Source organism: Saccostrea cucullata, unplaced genomic scaffold (assembly GCF_032062105.1).
Source record: "Saccostrea cucullata isolate Sc308-1 unplaced genomic scaffold, CSIRO_AGI_Scuc_v1 ctg356, whole genome shotgun sequence".
Classification (NCBI taxonomy): Eukaryota; Metazoa; Mollusca; class Bivalvia; order Ostreida; family Ostreidae; genus Saccostrea; species Saccostrea cuccullata.
Window position 1 is genome coordinate 127,164 of NW_026918279.1, and position 21,865 is coordinate 149,028.

General features: G+C 35.1%; 1 protein-coding gene across 1 annotated transcript; it reads right to left on the reverse strand.

Moving 5' to 3' along the window:
• Positions 1 to 2,101: 2,101 nt before the first annotated feature.
• Positions 2,102 to 9,094, reverse strand: LOC134261209 (uncharacterized). The gene is made up of 4 exons (XM_062743661.1): positions 8,955 to 9,094; positions 7,625 to 7,794; positions 7,060 to 7,152; positions 2,102 to 2,610 (listed from the first exon to the last, which is right to left on the reverse strand). The coding sequence occupies exons 1-4, from the start codon at positions 8,992 to 8,994 to the stop codon at positions 2,308 to 2,310; spliced, it is 606 nt and encodes a 201-aa protein (XP_062599645.1). The 5' UTR covers positions 8,995 to 9,094; the 3' UTR covers positions 2,102 to 2,307.
• Positions 9,095 to 21,865: the final 12,771 nt, after the last annotated feature.

Below are 21,865 nucleotides of genomic sequence, written 5' to 3' on the forward strand. Positions count from 1 at the left end.
ATATATGCTAACAAGAACATGGTAAAAAGCATATCATTTTTACAATGCTGTCCTTTGAACAAAAGTATTGAAATCATTCTAACATCATCTTACACCTTTATAGTCTGCCTCTGTTTAAAATTAATCGTACTCGGAACATGATCTTGTGTATCGAAAAGGTTGGTAGATGTAAAAGCATTTGTAGGTAATAGAGGGATATTACAAGATGCCGAAGGAAACGTTGAAATCATCGACATATGAATAAAAGATAATTAAATAGACATATACATTGTTGATATATCTAAAAGTCGAGTTCAGAAGGCCACAACAAGTTTTTTCTACTCATATAGATTGATCAATTGATTGTTGTTTTATGCCTCGTTTGAGAATGTTTCACTAATATAGAGAACTCACCATATACCTGTGAATGGCTTCAAATTTAGAACTTTACTCGGCCCTCATCGCCATTGAGTGGTAATGCTTCTTTGTCGTACCAACGCCCACCACGACGCAAGGCCAACGGTTTTTAAGGTCTCATCCGAAAAAACCTGCAACTTTCACTGCCGAGCAAATGGCGAAGGAGCAGTTGCTACATGTATCTATTTTTTAGCGACTTAGGTCGATCGCGACCGTGATTTCGAACACACGACGGATCAAGGAGCGAGCGCCCTACTGACTGTGCTAACGTGATGGCCTTCTCATGTAGAATTTTATGAATGAATCCTGCTACATAGGAAAAGAAAAGTCAGCAAAAAAAGGAGTATATCAAGTGGCCATCGGAATTCCAACGATTGGTTGAAAGACGTGGTCTACGAAGACTTTGTAAATGTTGTGATTAAGGAACTCCAGTATCCTTTTATTATCAACTTCAGAGTACATGTGTGCAGTGTTGCAACCACTATTGAAATAAAGACCACTATTGAAATAATTATATCAATAGTAGTTGAGAGTGCATTTCAATAGCAAGAAAAGTCTTACGCTGTAGTACTGATGTTTGAAAAAATTGACGATTTAAAATTTTCTAAACATTCTTTGGAGTTTTTGAGAATTCACATCTGACTTACACCACTTTTTGTTTAAAGTCATCATTTTGTATGTTTGTATGGTCGATACAATGACCAAATCAGCGAATGCAAATTATCATTAAGTCAAATAATGAAATGATGACAAACGTTTTTCATACTTATTGTTAGGTCTATATATACACACTTAATTGTCGACGGCCGTTTTTCCCGTTATTTCCCGATCATGACGAGGAGCACACGAAGGTTGTGATAAGTCAGCAAGTGATGCTCACTCCTTCATGACACCTGATCCCACCTTTGAGGATTTGGAGGTCCGTATTTGCTCTTCTCTAATTTTGGATTGTTTAATTTTGCTTTCTGAGCTTAAATATCGTTTGTTTTTTCATGATATATGGAGATAACAAGATAGTATTCAAGCGACTTAATAGGAGTAGAGCAACCACGGGCCTCCAAAACATGAGAGACTGGATCAGGTGCCATGGAGGAGTGAGCATCCCCTGCCGACCTATCATACCCGCCATGTTGTCTTTGTCATGATCGGGAAATAACGGAAAAATCCGTCGCCAAATCAGTGTGTATATAATGCACTAGGAACCGGAATGAAAAACGTAAGTCATCATTTGCCTCAAGTATAAATTATATTTACTGGCAAGGTTATTGTATCGACCATAGAAATGCTTCATTCAAGAATATTATAAACAAATTACTATTCGCAATTTTTCAATATGAAATCAATCCACGACTATCATTTTTGCGGTATGAGGAATGAGGTAACATTCTACTTAAAATTGGTTAGCAAGGAGAAATATTCGCGAGTAAAAGAAGACCGCAAAACATTCGAATATTTTTTGCACGCTGCCTAGTAAAAGTTGGTTTACAGTTTTTTTGTGAAACAGCAGATCTCCATAACTTTCTCTTTAACAGCAGTATTGCTAATTTTCGTAAGGGGTAAGGATAGGGGCTTAGTAGAGCATTTCATTGACCCCGCAATGTTTCTCTGTGCATCGGGACTTTCATGAAGCATGAATAAACACAATGTAACCGATGCAAAACAAAAACAACAACAACAACAACAACAACAATAAATGTTCGTGTTTTGTTCCACATATTCTAGATTTTTCATTAACCTGCAGATCTGCATAAGTACATATACATGTAGTCCATTGCTTAAGTTCCTATCAAACAAACGGATTGATGTAATATGATACCCTTGCCAGTGCTACTGTTATTCTCCTTTATTTCTGAATTTAAGCTAGGGATATTGCAGTTGCTTTTAGAATTCCTCAACATGGTAAGTATCCAGTTAATATGAATAATATCTGTACCTCCGTCGGAGTCCAAATGCTCTAAAGTAACAACAAAAGAAAACTGTTCCCAGAATGCACCACACACTTATCAGGAAGCTGTCAACCATGGATAACCCACCCGTCACTATGGCGGCCGTTCTATTTTCTGGACAAGTGGTGTTTTTCTTGTAGGTGATACGGTTAATTCTAACGTAATAATGTTCAACTCCAGAACACCAAGCGATGCCAACAGCTGAGAGTGCAATAAACGCCAGGGAAATCAGAGCTGTCAGTAAATTTAAAACGTAGTGGGCCACAAACTGTTGAAGAAGAAAGACAACTTTATTTAAACATGTTAAAATACACATGTACATCGTGATCTCAATACTTTGGAAGCAAGAAGAAAACATAGATAATAAATAAAAAAGGTTCTTTGGACTAGGAAGGTAAGATTCTGGTCAGCCTGCAGTTTTTTCGCTTTTTGTTTGTTTTTTTTTTTTTTTTTGGTTTTTTTTTTTTTGGTAGGGTGGGAAATTATTAACACATCATGCATGTAACAATGCACGTGCCAATTACACTGCATATTTGTAATTGTTGAAAACATAAAGAATGTTCAGAAAGTTTATTAAGGTCTTCCGTTTCCAACGGAAGACCTTCTACTGATTCTGTTGGTAAAGATTATTAAGGTCTTCCGTCTCCAACGGAAGACCTTATTGTTTTCGTTCGGTTTCTTTTTCCCTATTATTAAGGTCTTCCGTCTCCAACGGAAGACCTTCTTGTTATTCTTCGGTTTCTTTTTCCCTATTATTATTATTTTTTTTTCTTACCGATTTTGTGCACGCGATTTCTCGGAAACGGCTCGCCCGATTTTCACCAAACTTTCAGATCTGATAGATATTCATCTGAACCTTGTCGGAAATTTTCCTCGTCGATGACGTCACTTCCGGTCGCTAGATATGGCCGATTTTCTGATTTTTAGAGGGTTGGCTTGTCCTGAGATCTCCTCCTAAACGACTGAAGATATCGACTTGAGATTTTCAGTGAAGGTAGAGGAAGGATTGTAGATGTGAAATTTTGCATAAAGAGCTTTCCAGGTGAAAAGGCATCGACGCTCGCCTGGGCTCGAAAAATAGGCTCATACGCATCTCGCAAAAATTGATACGTTTTCTTTTATATCCTTTTACTGGTTAATATTTTGTTAAGACATATATAATAAAAAATGTACAATATAGTAAGATCTTTCATTTAATATGAAGAAAATGGGGTTAGCCCTTCAAATTAGGGGCATAGAGGGGCCAAAATTCTCTCGTCTTTAACTCTTTAATGATCAATATTTTGTGATACATTACTGAAGGAAAGATATTCAACTTAACAATTTGAAACAATATATACTAAAACTTCGATCATAAGTTACGTAATAAAGGGTCACAAGGGGCTAGAATGCTAAATCTTTGACGCTTTATATCTCGAAAAGCGTGAATATTTTGATAAGCATTATTGAACAAAAGATGGTCAAAATAATGTTCCCAACAATATGCATACTTTTAATTTGTTCATTTTTTTTCCGTCGACACTTCCGTTGTAAACCGGAACTACATGTAATTTGAATACATGTACATGTGTAGCGATTTTTTTTTTAATTTTCTAATGAATGTAATTGTTCATTATAGAGATTTAAAGAATTCCTAGCATCTTAATATTTCCACCGGAAGTACGGTTCGTTCAAACCGGAAGTTTTCTAAAATTGAGTATTTCCATCGAAACTTTCAGGGATGATTTCTACATGCCTAATGTAAAGTTGAAAGTAGCTTTGAGCACATACAGTCGCACCGGAAGTGAAGAAGTAGAACCGGAAGTTGATTGGAATTGATAGATCCTACATTTTTTTGTGTTTCTAAACATATTTTGAAGAATTCTTGTGCCTTTTTGACATTTTGTATCCTATCAGTGGAACAATCCAAACACAGGTCTTATTCCATCAGATATCGGACGGAAGACCTACTCGTTGCTTGCAACGAGATCGCATCTAGTTATTATTATTTTTTTTCTTACCGATTTTGTGCACGCGATTTCTCGGAAACGGCTCGCCCGATTTTCACCAAACTTTCAGATCTGATAGATATTAATCTGAACCTTGTCGGAAATTTTCGTCGTTGATGACGTCACTTCCGGTCGTGAGATATGGACGATTTTCTGATTTTTAGAGGGTCGGCTTGTCCTGAGATCTCCTCCTAAACGACTTAAGATATCGACTTGAGATTTTCAGTGAAGGTAGAGGAAGGATAGTAGATGTGACATTTTGCATAAAGAGCTTTCCAGGTGAAAAGGCATCGACGCTCGCCTGGGCTCGAAAAATAGGCTCATACGCATCTCGCAAAAATTGATACGTTTTCTTTGATATCTTTTTACTGGTTAATATTTTGTTAAGACATATATAATAAAAAATGTGCAATATAGTAAGACCTTTCATTTGATATGAAAAAAATGGGGTTAGCCCTTCAAATTAGGGGCATAGAGGGGCCAAAATTCTCTCGTCTTTAACTCTTTAATGATCAATATTTTGTGATACACTACTGAAGCAAAGATATTCAACTTAACGATTTGCAACAATATACACTAAAAATTTGATCATATGTTACGTAACAAAGGGTCACAGGGGGCTAGAATGCTAAATCTTTGACGCTTTATATCTCGAAAAGCGTGAATATTTTGATAAGCAATATTGAACAAAAGATGGTCAAAATAATGTTCCCAACAATATGCATACTTTTAATTTGTTCATTTTTTCCATCGACACTTCCGTTGTAAACCGGAAGTACATGTAATTTAAATACATGTACATGTATAGCGATTTTTTTTCATTTTCTAATGAATGTAATTGTTATTATAGAAATTTAAAGAATGCTTAACATCTTAATATTTCCACCGGAAGTGCGGTTCGTTCAAACCGGAAGTTGTCTAAAAATGAGTATTTTCCATCGAAACTTTCAGGGATGATTACTGCATGCTTAATGTAGAGTTGTAAGTAGTTTTGAGCACATACGGTCGCACCGAAAGTGAAGAAGTAGAACCGGAAGTTGATTGGAATTGATAGATCCTTCATTTTGTTGTGTTTCTAAACATATTTTGAAGAATTCTTGTGCCTTTTTGACAATTTTTATCCTATCAGTGGAATTATCCCAACACAGGTCTTATTCCATCAGATATCGGATGGAAGACCTACTCGTTGCTTGCAACGAGATCGCATCTAGTTATTCTTTTTTTTCTTCTGATTCCTAGACCGCAACTTTGAGGCCTCATATCTCACTCATTTCTCAACGGATTTCGCTCAAATTTTCAGAGGTTATAGACGTTTATAAACTTTATCAGAATTTTGACAAAAATTTCAAAAAGTCACTTCCGGTTTTGAGTTATTTCCCTTTAAACAAAAATTTATAGGCTTTCGTTTCCAGACAAAGGCTCAGAGACGGCTAAAGCTGGAGCAGAAATTCTACTGATTTTAGATTATAGAAGGATTGAGGTTGTGCACATTGGTTTTTGTTTTTCGATTTCTCTATTCAAAATGGCGCTATATAGGGGTCAAAAATTGGAACGCTTAAAAGAACCCAAAATTACTCATATTTTGCTTCTTATCTTCTAAACTAAAAATATTTTGTTAATATATATAGAACATAATTTGTGCAGAATTAAAAGATCTTTCAAATGATATGTCGGAAAAAGGGCTGGCCCCTAAATTAAGGGGTCTAGAGGGGCCAAAAGTTTTTTCCAGATATCTCAAAAAGTATTGAGAATTTGTTATACATCAAAGAAGCAAAGTTGTTGAAAATGTCAAGTTTAATCTAATGGAGTCGTCAAAATACGTCCAGCATCGTCACTTCCTGCCAAACCGGAAGTAGTCGGAAAACGCGTATTTTTGCCGTTTTTGACAAGTTTTTTGGCAACATATGTCTCTGGGAGCTTAAAAATTAAATTTTGGTGCGTCGTCGTCACTTCCGGTCAAACCGGAAGTAGCAAAAAATGGCTTTTTTGCATTAATTGACATAGCTTTAGAGGATTCAAAGCATTTTTGGGCGTTATTTCTCATTTTTGTTAAAAATGAAAGCTACTTCCGGTCAAACAGGACGGAAGACCTACTCGTTGCTTTGCAACGAGCTCTGCTCTAGTTCCATATCTTTTTTTCATTTACAAATGAATGAGAAGATACTTAAAATTTGTTACATTTCATGTTCGCAGAGTCCATTCTTGCTACTGACATTGACTGAAAAGGTTTTAACTTTGTGTTCTTGAAAGAAAAAGGGAGAACGGTATGTATTGAACTAGTCTAGATGATAGTTGTATAGTAAAATTACGGATGCAACATATTTGTGACATATACTATGCACACAGGTCAATATGTCTGTTCAAATACACTGTACCTATGCAAAATTAATCAAGTCAGTAAAGAATTTCAATATGACAAGACTGTTCTTTCGAAAAGGGTCAATTTCTTTTACTTAAGGTCATAAATATTGTGGACTGAAAGGTAATCTCGAAGAACGAACTTCGTTAACACCCTTTACTATCTAATACATCGTGAAAACAAAGATTGGAATGTGAATGAAAAAATTCACATTTTCATAAATTTGAGTATTTATATAAATGTTTTAAAACAATTAAGGAATGAAAATGTCAAATATTGACCAATGTCATTACAGGTCCATAAAGCATAACTTCAGATACATATAACGTACATTCCCCCTTTTCACTACAAACCCTTTTAGCAAATTTACCAAACATTTGGCCTTGGTTCCGACATTCTCGTCACGCTGGTGAGTTTGTCCTGCTAGATATATCTGATATCCAAGATTGGCACAAATGCAGATCTGAAAAGAAAAGAAGCTTCGCAATTATGTGTGAAAAAAGTGCATAATTCTATAAAATTCCATTCAATTTGAAGTTGAGCATGAATGACAAAATGACGTCATATTGTCTGCTGTCTTTTCGCATTTCAGCTGAACTATAATTGAGGAGTCGAGATGCATTTTTTTAAATAATTAAGTGAATTTTGATTTTAGACAAATCAGTTTCTGTAGAATTTGATCGTCTGTTGTTACATATTTAATGCTTGAAAATATTTTTCCAAATATACAAGATATAATATCGCATAATTTCACGATAGGCGCCACTGAAAAACTTCAAACTCTCTAAATGAACAGTCCACTTTGACAATCACATACATGTGTATTTTCGAAATTTTACGTTAAATAATCATTACTTAATAAATCAGTGAATAAAGTACTCGAGTAAAACAAAGGATCGACAATATGTTAAAAGATAAAAGAAAACATAATTAACCAATATTCCTGGAATTAGAGATCCGCCCGCCAGATGAAATGGTCCATTATCCACTCCCACCACAATACTGGCAATACCCACAGCGATCCCCACGAAAGCCAGGACTCCAGATACTGCAGAATGTCTGAAGAACTTGGTCAAGGAATCATTCCGGCGATTTCTTAGTGCCTCTACGACAAAAGAACAAGGTCCATTCAGTATTCATCTCACATGTGAACAAAAAAAAACTTCTTGTAATGGCATTTTTGTCTACCTTCATACAAAAAATAGGTATGAAAGATATGATTCCAATTAAAGTTGATATCTTTATGAATGTAACAATGTAAAAATACGTTTATGTTATAGCTCCAAATCCTACTGATTAAATATAAAGTGAGAAAATCATGTGAAGTATGTTTAGACTTTGCAATTATAAAAGACATACATCTTATTGCAGTCAGATCAACAGACAATTATAACAGTTCAAAGAAAGATAAAAACTACAGGTGTATATATTTAGTTCTGTTCTTTGGTTAAATATTCATTCTTCTTTCTCAATGGGCGCTTTGGGGCGACGAACTTTGAAAAAAAAAATACGCACTTTGAAAAAAAAAATTTTTTTTAAGTGCGTAACTTTTAATAGTACGTTGTAGCGCTTTTCTTTTTTCTGACGTCTATATATTCGAATGCGTTTTCTTTTAACTAAGGTTATTCATACGATTGCAGTAGCCTTTTAGCTGCATCTAAAACTTAATAGAGAATATTTGTTTTAAAATAACTTTGGACCTAATCCATAGATATCTCCATTAAATGTATATTTTACTGCGTATGAATTTAGCACTTCTATTTACATTTAAAACAAAAATCAATACCGAAAAACCAATTTTGAATATACCCACTTAATATTTGCTATTTATTACATAATTAACTGAGAGAGAGAGAGAGAGAGAGAGAGAGAGAGAGAGAGAGAGAGAGAGAGAGAGAGAGAGGTAGAGAGACCGATTAAATTGCTTTAAAATCATATTTTACTTTAAAGATTTTATGTAAACAGTCTTTTAAGAAAACTAAAGAATGAGGATTTAAATGATAACTCGCCTTCGGAATGTTTACATACCCGGGGATAAATTAGGTCACTTCTTACATGAGCAATCACCTATTCAAACCCTTTATTGTATAATTATTTTGTAATACGTGTTAGTTTATGCTATATCCCATTTGTCAAAAACCCTATGTTCGAAAACGTGAAGAAAATGTGTACACATGTACATCAGAAATTTCAACATATGTAAACATTAGCGTCACCTGGTCACATTCCAATGTTAAACCTGTACGTTTGAATCGATTTTCTTACCTTTTTCTTCAGGTGACGTGGCTGTTTCCGTAATCTGCATTTTCAGCACATAGTATTAACTTCAACTTTGTCATTTAAAAGTTGCTTGAATTGAAATAATCTGCGACGCTAGATGCCATACTACATGTAGCTGTCTTCTCGACATTCATTTCAACAGCTGTTCAAGGCCATTGGCTTTTAATAACTTAAAGGAAAACGGGTTTGGTGGCGGATCTTGGAACAAGATCGATTGTGAATATAAAAACAACTGTCTTTCCAATAAACCGAGTGGCGAGCTCACAGTAGATACACGTATGTATATATGATGTTCTTAACAAAAAGATTTCGAGAAAGCGAAGTTAATTTATTTGAATAAAATTTTCACAATTTAGAAAAACAAATATATTTCAGTAAAATAAATACATGTATTTTTCTTTAAAGCTTTAGGACCACATTAGGCCCACCGACTGTTAATTTTTTTAAAGGGTGGAGAATAAAGATTCGAACAGAAATGTGCAAACTGCAAACTATATTTGCATTTAAATGCAAATGATTTGCTTTAATTATCGAAATGTACATTGCTTTTAAATGCAAAAAAAAAATGCGTTCAATCGCAAAAGTTAAGGAATAAAGGCAATAAATTTTGCGTTTAAAGGTAAAATTAGATTTGCTGACACATCTGTTTCATATTTGGTTATTTACCAGAAAAAGACAGTAACGGTAACTTAATAGCAACACTTTATGAAAAACTTGATCACGACTTTTATTTTTCAGATGCCAACTTTCCTAACTTATGAAGTAATATACGGTTTTCACCTTTATATACACAAGATCATATTCAACGGACGAACAATTCCTAAAACGAAGTTAATTTTTGACAAAGAATTTCATGAAACAAGAATATCAACAGTCTCCTTTAAAGTCATCAATTTGCAAGTTTTATGGTCGATACAATGCTCTTGTCAGGAATGCAATCTGTTCTTCAGTCAAATTCTGATAGACATTTTTCATCATCATAATTGTTAGACAATTATTTATCCACTAAATTGTGTACAGCTTTTCCTGTTATTTCCCGATCATGATGAGGAGCACACGGCGGGTGTAACTGGTCGGCAGGGGATTCTCACACCTCCTTGGCCCTTGAATCCACCTCAGAAGTTTTAGAGGTCTAAGTTTGCTCTGCTCCTGATTTATATTGTTTTATCTCAGAAAAGTGTAACTCAAACAAATGGTAACTTGAAATTAACTTTATTAAGTGTGGCGATATTATGGGCACGGCTGTTATGCATAACTTTGCTTTCAAATACAAAACAAACAATATGGGCAATGGGCAGCCAACAACGAGCATGCCCCAAATCAATAGCACATACAACATTCAACATCAAAGCAAATCATATAGCAAGGTCATTACCAAAGGTCAAAGTTCATATAGGGTAGGTCAAAGTTCATACAACATCAAAGTTCAAAGTTAACATTTTAGTGCAATCAAATAAGATCAAAGTTCACAACATCAAAGTTCACCATACATATATATAGGGAGCATTGACCCTGGGAGGTGCAGAAGTCAACGCTTACAGTATAATTACCAAAATGCCGCTTATACGCCAAAAGTTCCCTGAGATGAGGATCAGAATGAAACTCATCCAGGGAATTCCGCCACCATGGTGAGGGTAGAGCGGCATATACGAACAGCAGTACCCAGGACCCATGCTAATTGAGAAAGCAGGATTGACCATTCGCAACGATAGCCTCAATTCACCCCTGGAGAGAGTTTAGAAAAATGTTATTCCCCAACGAGGACAAGTGTACCCCATCCTGTAAAAACAAAGCTGGATCAGGTTTAATGTCTGTATGGCGGATTGTGACACGATAGCGGTGTTTTTCTTTGAAGTTTACTGTTCTGTATTAGCAATACAGAACGGGACTGTGGTGGGCGGAGCTACTTTCCGTTCTGCATTAGCCTTGTTTACAGTATTGCATTTGCCAACTATTCTGTATCTAAAATACAGCACGGTCTAAAAATAAATCTGATTCAATTTAGCAAAGCTAGCACGTACACATAATAAATACTGATGTTTTCCTATTATTAATTTTTAAGAAATACCCGGTATTTTCCTGAGAATGCAGAATGTCAAAATTTCTAAATCACTTTTTAAAAACTTATTCCACACAGAATCTACACGTAATTTCGATCGAAAGTAAAAAGAAAAATCGCAATAACGGAAAACATCCTCTGTACCTAATTTTGAACAATCCACACGAAACGGAAAATTCGCTACCACGGAAAAAATCCTTCTCGCTGACGACAGCCACACGTCTCTTTCACTTCGTTTTTAATGTGGCAATTCAATTTGAAAATAAAAATCCGTGACATCAAAGTCCATCGAAGAATTTTCTGTAAATCCTGTTTATGTAAATCTAGTTAAACCGGGATTTTAAGATCCCTGAAATAAATTATGATAAATCTCCATCTACAATCATAACAATAGATCCCAACAATTACGGTTAAATCCTCCAATTTATCCATTAAGACTGACTATCACTCGATTACGTCTACCCCGTTAAATTGTCAAAACAAATCTGACCGAATTTTACGTTTTCCGTGGAAATATATATATACTGCGGATGCGTACTCCCCGTCGGGGCCTCATCTACAGAACTCTGGCGGAAGTTTGGACGCTGCAAAGTTATAAAGTGGGCGGAGCTATTTTTGATTGATCGTGTCACAAATCATTTAGAGAACTCGACAGGTTCTGTATCGTAGATACAAATTTGGGGGCGGAGACTCGTGCTTTCGCACTCGTCTGCCCCCAAATTTGTATCTACGATACAGAACCTGTCGAGGTCTCTAAATAATACTTATTGCGCCCCCAGATTGCAAGACAATTGCAGCTATACCAGAATTAACCCGTTTGCGTGCATTTTTCATTGCTTTTAAATTTGCTGAATAGCGCCATTGAAGACGCGGAAATATAAATGACCATATAATCCTAATGTTTCGAAAGTGATTCTTTAAAAATAAAACCAACTGCTTTGCAACAACCCTTATTTTTCTGATCGATACATTGCCCAAATCATTCCCCCACAATGTATAAGAATGAAATTAGGTACAGGGCCCACCTTTTCAAGAGTTGTAATCTTTTGTTAAGTTTTACTTAACTGGAGGCCACTATAACCCTGCCACCACAGGGAGATGTGTTTTCTTTCTAGTGTCAAATTTGTACCACCTGGTCTTAATACAGCTTCCAAAAAGGCGTGTTTGATAATTGATGAACCCACCAACCATATAGTTTGTGTATCTAAAATTAAATTAAAACTTTGGTATGCGAATGTAGGATTTGTAAGAATAAGATATCCAACGACCAGATCTCTGAATGTCATGGGTTGAAAATCCTTTCATCGCGAGATCAGTACTCGCTCCGATAAGAAAAGAGTGAGATTTGTATCCTGAGATACCAGGCAAATTTAGGTGCTTAACTGCCTTACAAATTACCCACGTAAATTGATATCGAGTGAGTGGAGATAAATCGAAGTGTCGAAATAATGGACCTGAACCCTCTGGACGGATGCTGACATATTTGGTAATGAGCTGAAATGGACATGCTACACCTACCTGCTTATATATTTGTAGTACTGTGCCTTTACCTAACTGGTCAGTTTTCGAATACTGGATAGTCAGTAAGAGAGATTGCGTTTCGTGATTTATGGACAAATTGTCGGTTTGAATTGTGTTTTGTTGATCACCTTTGCTTGTATTAACTGTTAATTCACCAACTCTTAAAAATCCATGAAATACCAGGGAGAATGCAGCCGAGAAAAGAGCTGTTTCAAAAGCATTGGTACATATAATGGGCAGAACTTGAATAATATTTAGCAAAATTGTTTTCGTTATTGGCAATCTAGTATCTGCTTTATGTTTCAAACGTTTCATGCCCTGCAATAACTTTGTAACCAAGAACTCCGGGGTTGGATCGTGAACACTTTGCAATTTACAATGAAATGAAATGGCAGACAAGTAAGACCTCACGGTACCATATGCAAGGTCGGATGATGATGAATGCAAAACAAATTGCACGACTGAGTTTAATGTAGGGGGGCACGGCGTGCAATCAAGGAGTCTACATACTTTGTAATAAGCTGCCATTCCAGCACGATGGGATTTATGTGTGTTTTCAGATACTGAGGCGTCTAAAAGTTTAGCAAGCTCAGGCTGGAGATGATGTTGCGGAATGATAAGGGTACTGGGCAAGGGTGTGTCCTGGCATGTGGAGCTGCTTGTCGGAATCTGGCCCACTGCTTACGAGAAATTGAGTCAGCTACTACATTGTCTTTACTTGGTATGTAAATTGCACGAAACAGAATATTATATTTCATAGAAACAAGTACAAATGATCTAAGTAGGGCCATGACCCGCTCTGATTTGGAAGTGAGCTTATTTATTATAGCGACTACAGCTTGATTATCTATATGGAGAATTATCTTTTTATTAGCTAGTTTGAAACCCCATAAATAGACGGCCAAGACCATCGGAACTAACTCTAGAAGGGTCATGTCTCTAAGTACTTCATTGGACACCCAAGTTTCTGGCCAAGGGTAAAAACACCATTCCCCATTGAAATAAGCACCACAACCTAAGTAAGACGAACCGGAACTATCTGTGTAAAAATTAATGTTGTCTGACGTCCACTCAATATCTAAAAAATATACAGTCCCATTAAATGACTCAAGAAAACTAATCCACATGTACAAGTCCTGCCGCATTGACTGAGTTATCCTTATGCGATAATGTAATTCTGAAACTCCTGTTGTAGCATTATAAAGCCGACGCAGAAATGCCCTACCTGGTCTTATGGCTCTTGTAAAGAAATTCAATTTACCTAAAACAGATAGTATTTGTTGGAGTGTTGTCTTGCGTTGAACAACGAGATGGTGTAAAATACCCTGTAGCTCTATGCATTTTGAATAGGGGATCTTAACTAGCATATGATAAGTATCTATCTCAAAACCTAAAAACGTCATAACCATGGTAGGGCCTTCAGATATGTCCTCGGCAATAGGAACACCTATTTCATCGCAGACGCCTTGAAAATTTGACATAAGGTCTTGACAAGAATGGGCATCCCTCCCTGCAAATATAAAATCATGAAGATAGTGATCAATTGTTGATGTTTCAGAGCGCTGTATCGTAGCCCACTGCAAAAATGTAGAAAATTCCTCGAAAACCTTACACGAAATGGAGCACCCCATAGGTAAACATTTGTCTATGAAATAATTACCCTGAAACTTAAAACCAAGGAGATCAAAATCGCCGGGGAAAATTGGGAGAAGTCGAAATGCCGACTTTATGTCCCGCTTACCTATGAAAGCCCCCTTTCCTAATTTAGCAATCATCTGAATTACTGAATCAAAGAATGAATATTGTACAGCAGTTTCACAAGGACCTATGTAGGAATTCACACTACTAAACTTCGGAAAAGAGAGGTGCGTTATTAGACGCCAGCCCGCATTATCCCCCTTCGGCACTAACCCAATTGGAGATAACCTAAGATTTGAAAATGGTATTTGCGTGAAAGGACCCTGTATCCTCCCCATTTCAATTTCTTTGTTGATTTTCTCTTTAAGTTCATTAGGATGATCGTCCGCGGATTTCAAATTATTACACTGAATTGGTAATCTAGGCCCATGATAATGAAGTTTAAACCCTTGAGAGAAACCTTGAATTAGCCGATTTGCTACGATTCTGTTAGGATAGTTGACGAGACATTTTTTAAGGGCGTGTACATTAATAGGTGTAGAACCTAGACGCCATAGATTGCGGGGTGCGGAATCTTGGTCTTGAGTAGGTTGAGCGCTGGATGTTGCTATTGGAATACCCCTTATAGTTGGTATTTGCATTGATGGAATACCCCCTATAGTTGGTATTTACATTGGTGGTTTGTGGACGAAAACTTGACTGTCCATAGAATTGACCGCTTGAATTTTTTGGGCGAAATGTTTGTGCGGACCCAGTGTTTGAGACTTGTGTAATGCCATGTATCAGTGGATGGTTACTACCGCAAGGAAGACAGTTGTGCTTATACATGCGTGGGAATTTATCGCAAGATCCCTTGAAATTAAAATTGTAGCATTTATCATTGTTGGTTTTGGGTACATTTGTTACGTTATAAGTAGGCCCAGAATGCATATACATTAACCATAATTCCGAGTCGATTTTGCGCCAGGAAGATACAGGATTTTGCTCTTTGCGCAGCCTAAACTGCGTGTCATATTCTTTCCAAGATATAGCCCCCTGCTAACACCCATTCTTAGGTATGTATGTACTTAAGCAGGCCAAGAGTCTTGGCGGGATGTGCACTCAAGTACACACTTGCAAATATGAACATAAGGTCAGTCCATTGCTCTATATTTTCTACCTTTTTTGCGTTGACATTTTTAGAAATTATCTCACCCATACTATTTATAACTAACTTCTTTTCAACAGACCCCGATTTTGGTGTTACCAATGTGGCCAAATCAATATACTGCCCACTAATAATACGTTGCTTGACTGTGCTAGAAACATTCGTGCCAATCATATGTATTGATGGGACAGGAGCAGGGGTAGTGCCAACATCTGTTGAAGTTGAAATTGATGCTCCAGGCGTGGGCGGTGCAAAGTATTGCCCTGCACTTCTTGTCAACATGGGTTGAGCTTCCGCCACAACAGAAGTTGATGGAGCCTGAGTCGGTGGTATTGGTACTGGACATCCTGCCGACGCCGTCGACGAGTACGTCTGGGAATTCCCTGTAGCCTGACTACCACTTGGTGGCTCCTGTGATACAGTCGCTGATGGTTGGGCCATTCTACGCTTCTTAGCTCTCAGTGGCATCGTGTTAAAAAAAAAAAGAAAATCAATTAATTTTATAAATATATATATATATCTTATTTTGTTCATTTCTTAGAAAAGAATCTGTTCATTCTTATATGCTAATCTATTTTTATAAAGTTAGCCTATTGGGTAATTCTTTTTTTTTTAATTATCTCCCCTTGGTATATAGAAACGTGTCAGATAAATTCTTTAAAACAAAGAAAAATTAATTAAGCCAAGGCAATATGATATAAATCCTAACGATCGAGATAATTGACTTAATAATTATTATATCGTATCACATACTTACATGATATAATCTGTTTTAATAAAAACTTATTTTTTATTAAGTGGTCGGCTAATACAAAATGGCCACAACAGACGCTAGAAAAAATTGGCATTATAAAATCAAGGATCATCGGGAAATCATGAATAAATGCTCCTAAATTGATTGCAGCAAATAACTACCGATTAGATAACAAAAACATCCATATGTATAATAACCATTAACTATTTTTCTAAATATCTTAATTTTGCAAAAAAAAAAAAAATGCCCTTTAAAATTGCACCAACCTCATTCATAGAGTCTTTGAATGAAAAGGGATTAACGGAAGTTGACTCATGGGGAATAACTCTTATTGATTATAGGGATTATAGGCGGATCTATAGATTTTATTATATGGGAAATTAACACTTTCTTCGATAAAAGCCTCCAATTCGAATAGAATTGGATGTGATAGAAACAGGGATGGGGTAACTGAAAAAAGTAATTGTTATTGACTGTAGATAACTATAGTTTACTAAGTAATTGAATGTAATCTGTAATTGAACATTTCTTCAAATACATGTTATAGCAATTTTTCACTAATGTTGTTACGTCTCTATATTGTTCTCATTTTTTCAATTATTCAAAATATTCACTTTATTAATATTTACATGTAAATTAACGATTAATTTAATAATAATAAACTAGATCGGAAATTCGGTATTTTCATAAGTGTTTAAAGAATATTTCAGTATGTTTTATGTTTACTTTAAAGTTTGTATCGAATATTTTTTTCGCAATGAAACATTTCATTCTTTGTTATTTGATCAATTTTATTATTTTTTAAAAGAATAGTAACATATGACTGTCATTAAGATCTCTATTTTTGGTTAGAGTTTAATTTCCCTCCAAATCACAGTTGTTAAATGCGACAAAAAAATCAACCCCACGAAGGCGCATCCAGTCCATATTTTGACGATAAGAGATTTCAATTATAAGATTGCTCCACTAGCTTCTAAAAATAAATTTATCAATTGAACAATTATTTGTTGATTTAATTTTAGGAATTTAATATCTGAAAAAGTAACATGCAAGTAGTATATTATTTGAAGTAAAAATGTTTAATAATAAGGATTTAGGATGTTCAGGTTATTAAGATATGTACCATTGAAAATTATCGTAGGGGTAGCAGCTCAAGTACTCTTAACATTCACTTTTAATCAATTTTCTTAAGGCAAGCAAATTGATAATATGTTGACTTTGTGTGGAGGAAGCTGTGTAAAACTAATCATGAGTAATTCTTAAATGTTTTGTAGATGAAAATTGTAACAGCAAAAAGATACACAATGTCTGAAGTTATAATTTATATCCTGTATTGTTTCTGTAGAGTTTTCATGAGGATATTATTAAATTGTGTACTCTTGATCCCAAATGTGGTCCCATCCACTCCTCAGGGATCGATCAGTAATTAAACAAATGTGAATCTATACTGTGCCATCTATACTGACCAAGTGGCTATTACTCGTACGTGTTAAATAATCATGGTTACTTTAATAGCATTGATAAGGCATGAGGATGAAAGTTCTTCTGAGCAGTTTGGCCTGAAATGAAAATGTCCTCCTTAACCATTGGTGTCTATTTTTTTTTTTAAAGAAATTTTGAGATAATGATCTCGAACAGAATTCAAGCTTATAAATCCATTCAGACAATGCAAATCAGGAGCAACGCAAACAGGGATTTCTATAGCAAAGGAGTTAGGATCAGGCATGAGGGTCATAAAACTTAGATGAGCTCAAAATCTGATATCTGTCTCACTTTTTCACTATTAATTACTTTAATAAAAGTGAGACTGAAATTAAAAGTAAGCTCGTCTAAGTTTTATGGCTCCTGGGTCAGGTGCCATGGAGGATTACTTCCCTATCGACCCGGTCGCATCTGTCGTATGCTCAATGTCATGATAGGGAAAGAAATGAAACGCCGAAGAAAATTCTCTGTGATAATATAATATGGTTTAACAAAGAAAATGAATACGTCCATAAAAATTTGACGTAAATGGGATTGGGCAGCAGGATCAATTCATTTTAGCCCACCCTGGATCCTTAACCAGTAATGGACATTTATTCATCGTTCATTGTGCATATCTACCGGTATAAAAATGGTAAAATTTAAATGATTTTTGTGACTTAAGTAATAATATGCAAAATATTTTTTTGATTAATAGTACATGTCGTCATACACGAAAATGCGGTTTATCCTTTCTGTTTATTTAGTGCAGACAACACATGTAAGATATCTGTTGTTGTTATAGGGAGGGCAAGCTAGAGTACCACAAACAGCCCTCACAGGATAAAAAAGTTTCCCGTCAAAATGTATGCATTTATATACTAGCGCTCATTTTTGCAGTGATCTATGATATAAAATGGATTTATATATATCAATATCCTAAAGGAAACATTAAAATCAAACTTATAAAAAGACTCAATATATGGTCATTATTTTTTTTACCTGAGTAAACAAGTTCAGTGTTATTTCCTGGACAATCTTTCCTTCCCCATCGAACAAATGTTCCGCCAGCTGCAACACAGAAAAAAGAAAAACATCATAGTGATAAAATTGCATGTTAACCTCGCCAAATTGATTCGATCCGCAAGAGCAAGTCTCGAAAACGCTAAAATTTTATAATCATGGTACATGTAAGCTACTACAAATGATAAGCTAATGTGGAAGAATTTTTCATCATCTCGTTTAAGGCGGTTATTTCGCAAATTATTTTATTGTTATCAAATACTTGTTTGCAACAACTGCCAATTATGTAGCCGTATTTTGACTGAAATATTACATGCCAACTTTTAAGCGTTCGATTTATATTTATTTGACTACAGAATACTCCATTTCGTGCAGGGGATGGTTGCTCCTTCTTGGCACCTGTTGTATTTCCAAATGCCCCTGTGTTTTGCTTTTTGTGATATATATATTTGTGATTGATGAGATTTATCAACTTATCTTCACTTTCATTAAATTTCATGAAATATTAACATACTGCACATATTAATTTTTATATTGTAAATTCAAACCATTCGTTTTGGTCAGCAAAGTGTTGTACTTCGTTGTCAGCTCAGTATATTTCGTCATCATGTCCTGAACTTTTCTCTCCAAGGCTTGAACCTGAGTGTGTATCAGGTCCGGATCATTGAGTAAAATCCTTTTTTTCACTATTTGCTTGCAATGTAAACATTAGAAATAAGCACAAGAATGCAGCTCCAAACATTGTTGTTTAGGACATGAGGTAATATTTTTATCTAATAGTGTATGACGTGGCGTATTTTTTCAGTTCTATAAGACAATAAAATTTCTGTTTACTCTATCAGTATGTATTTCTCTGTTGTCCCTTGTCTCATGCTCTCTATATATTTTATACTCTTGACAGCTATAAGAATAATGCATAGGAATAACACACAATCGAAGGTTAATGTAAATACAATTCTCTTTAATGTTCATTATTCATTTCTCAATTTCAATACTGTGAAATCACACATTTTTGTGGGGGTTTATTTTCGTTGTTTTCGAGGTATGAAGAAACCCCCGAGCTCATGTCCACCACGAAATGTAAAATGTTAAGTACATACTACTTAACAATTCTTCATCCACGAATTCAAATCCCCACGAACCAAGTTTTAATTCAAACCACGAAAATTTGACTCCACGAGAATATCTTGCTAATTTTAATTGAACAATGTAGTTGTTTTTTAAAGTTTTACAAGTATACCATTGAGAATGACTTACTGTAAGTGTATGTTCTTAACTGCTGAATTGTTAATGCAAAAATCACAATTTTTTGAAGCTTACTCTTCAGATGAATAGCAAAAGGCACTTAACGAATTTCAGATGTATTCTTCACGATGAAATTTGATTAAATAAATGATTGATTGACTGTATGTTGTTTTAAATCCTTTCCAGAGACGCCATCAAATACCGGTGACGGGATATTTTAATTTTGACCCTTTATTGGCACTCAGAGCCATTGAGCAGTGAGTGATCTTAATCGTGCCAAGGCCTGACTTGACACGGGGACACGGTTTTTAAGGGTACAGTATAATCTAGAAGACCCGCAAGTTTCACCTCAAAGTGCCGAGCGCATGGCTGGCGAAGGGACAGTAGCTATCCATTTTATCGACTTAGGTCAGTCGCAGCCGAGATTCAAACTCACGATCTGCCGATCACGAAGCAAGCTCTCTACTGACTGAGCCACCGTGAACAGTCAATGAAATTTAAAAGTAATCGTAAAAACAAGTCTAGTAATCAGAGGACCTGAGATAAAAAGAAAATTCTATTATAACAATGCAATTAAAGAAAACGCGGGTTATGTATTTTTTCTGCAACAGCTGCTTCCGTTAATTCCAGTAATAACAAACAAAGAAAACATTTTATTGTTTAAATGACTTCATATTGGCCAAAATCTTTACGGTCCAATAAATAAATATTTTATCTGTTTGAAATGCACTTTGATGGAAATATCACCGAGCAAAATTAACATTTTTGAATTAATATAACTTTTTAATATTTTATACCAAATTCGGACGTTTATTTGTGAAATTCTTTATCTGTTTTTAATATGTGTTTTTTTTTTTGTAGTTAATTGTGTCTTATTTATCTCATTCCCTTTGAAATAGGATTGAGACAATTCATTTGACACTCTGTGACTCTGTCAAAATAATTGTTGCTCGTTAGGTGTTAATGCCTCGGGATTTGTTAATCCTTTACCAATAACTTTATTTGTACAATTTCTTTATAACCACACCTGTCCATCAATTAACTCAACTAGTGTCAAAAGTCAATTATTGTTTAATCTTAATCTTACAAATATCTATTTCCATTATAATCTCTTCAGTTTGGAGGTCCGACGTTTTACCGGCCACATCCAACTCGATTAAGTCTCGTAAGATATTGTTAAAATTCATGTTTGTTATTCACCATCGTCTATAATAAAATCGAAAACCTGATTTTACCAATTCTTGGACTTTATATTGGAAGACCATAAGGAATACGGCACCTTTACCCTTTACGTTTTATTACGGCCCCACAGCGCCACTACTTTGTTATACCTGCCAACAATCCTTCTTCCCCGTTTACATTCAACAACGGATATAGTCCAGGAATTATTTTTACAACTTATGACCAAAATCTAACTGGTTATAGAAATCTTATAAACCCATAGTAAAATTGTATACTGAAATTTTTACCATACTTTTGTGTTGTTTTAAATGTATATATTACAAGTGTATAAATTTCCCGAGCAAAATTTTGAATTGAAAGAGTCTAATTTTATTGTTTTGAAAAAAAAGCTTTAATTCAATCATTTTTGCATTAGTAATATTCTTCGTATAAAACAATATCGGAATGTATTCAAAAACCTTGATGCTAAATGCAGAATATTTCTCAAAAACTCTAATTGATCTAGAGGTCTTTGATACAGATATATTCAAAAGGAATTATTCGCGTGCAATATCGTTATTAGTTTGCTATTATCGCCCAAAGCTTAAGTCAGTAAAACAACTGCTACATGTAGTAAATATAACATAAGTGAAAAATTCTGCAGTCTTTTATGTCGAGTACACTGACCAGGGATACATCGAAACGATGTTGAATAAAAGTGTTTTATACTGTAGCAATATTCACCGACATACCGGAATCTTAACGCTGTTTAAAGACAATATTTTCTTCTTTTGTTTTACTTAATTTACAAATGCTGCTTCATATGAATCTATATTGTCGTCTAATACAAGGCAACAATTAGTTCCCCTTGAAAATTCCTAACTATG

Bases quoted from the DNA above. Each gene is read 5' to 3' on its own strand.
- LOC134261209 (XM_062743661.1), bottom strand. From the start codon at position 8,994: ATGCAGATTACGGAAACAGCCACGTCACCTGAAGAAAAAG. The intron at 7,795-8,954 runs GTAAGAAAATCG...CTTTTGTCGTAG, and splicing joins CACGTCACCTGAAGAAAAAG to AGGCACTAAGAAATCGCCGG. The intron at 7,153-7,624 runs GTTAATTATGTT...TTTTCTTTTCAG, and splicing joins CTCTAATTCCAGGAATATTG to ATCTGCATTTGTGCCAATCT.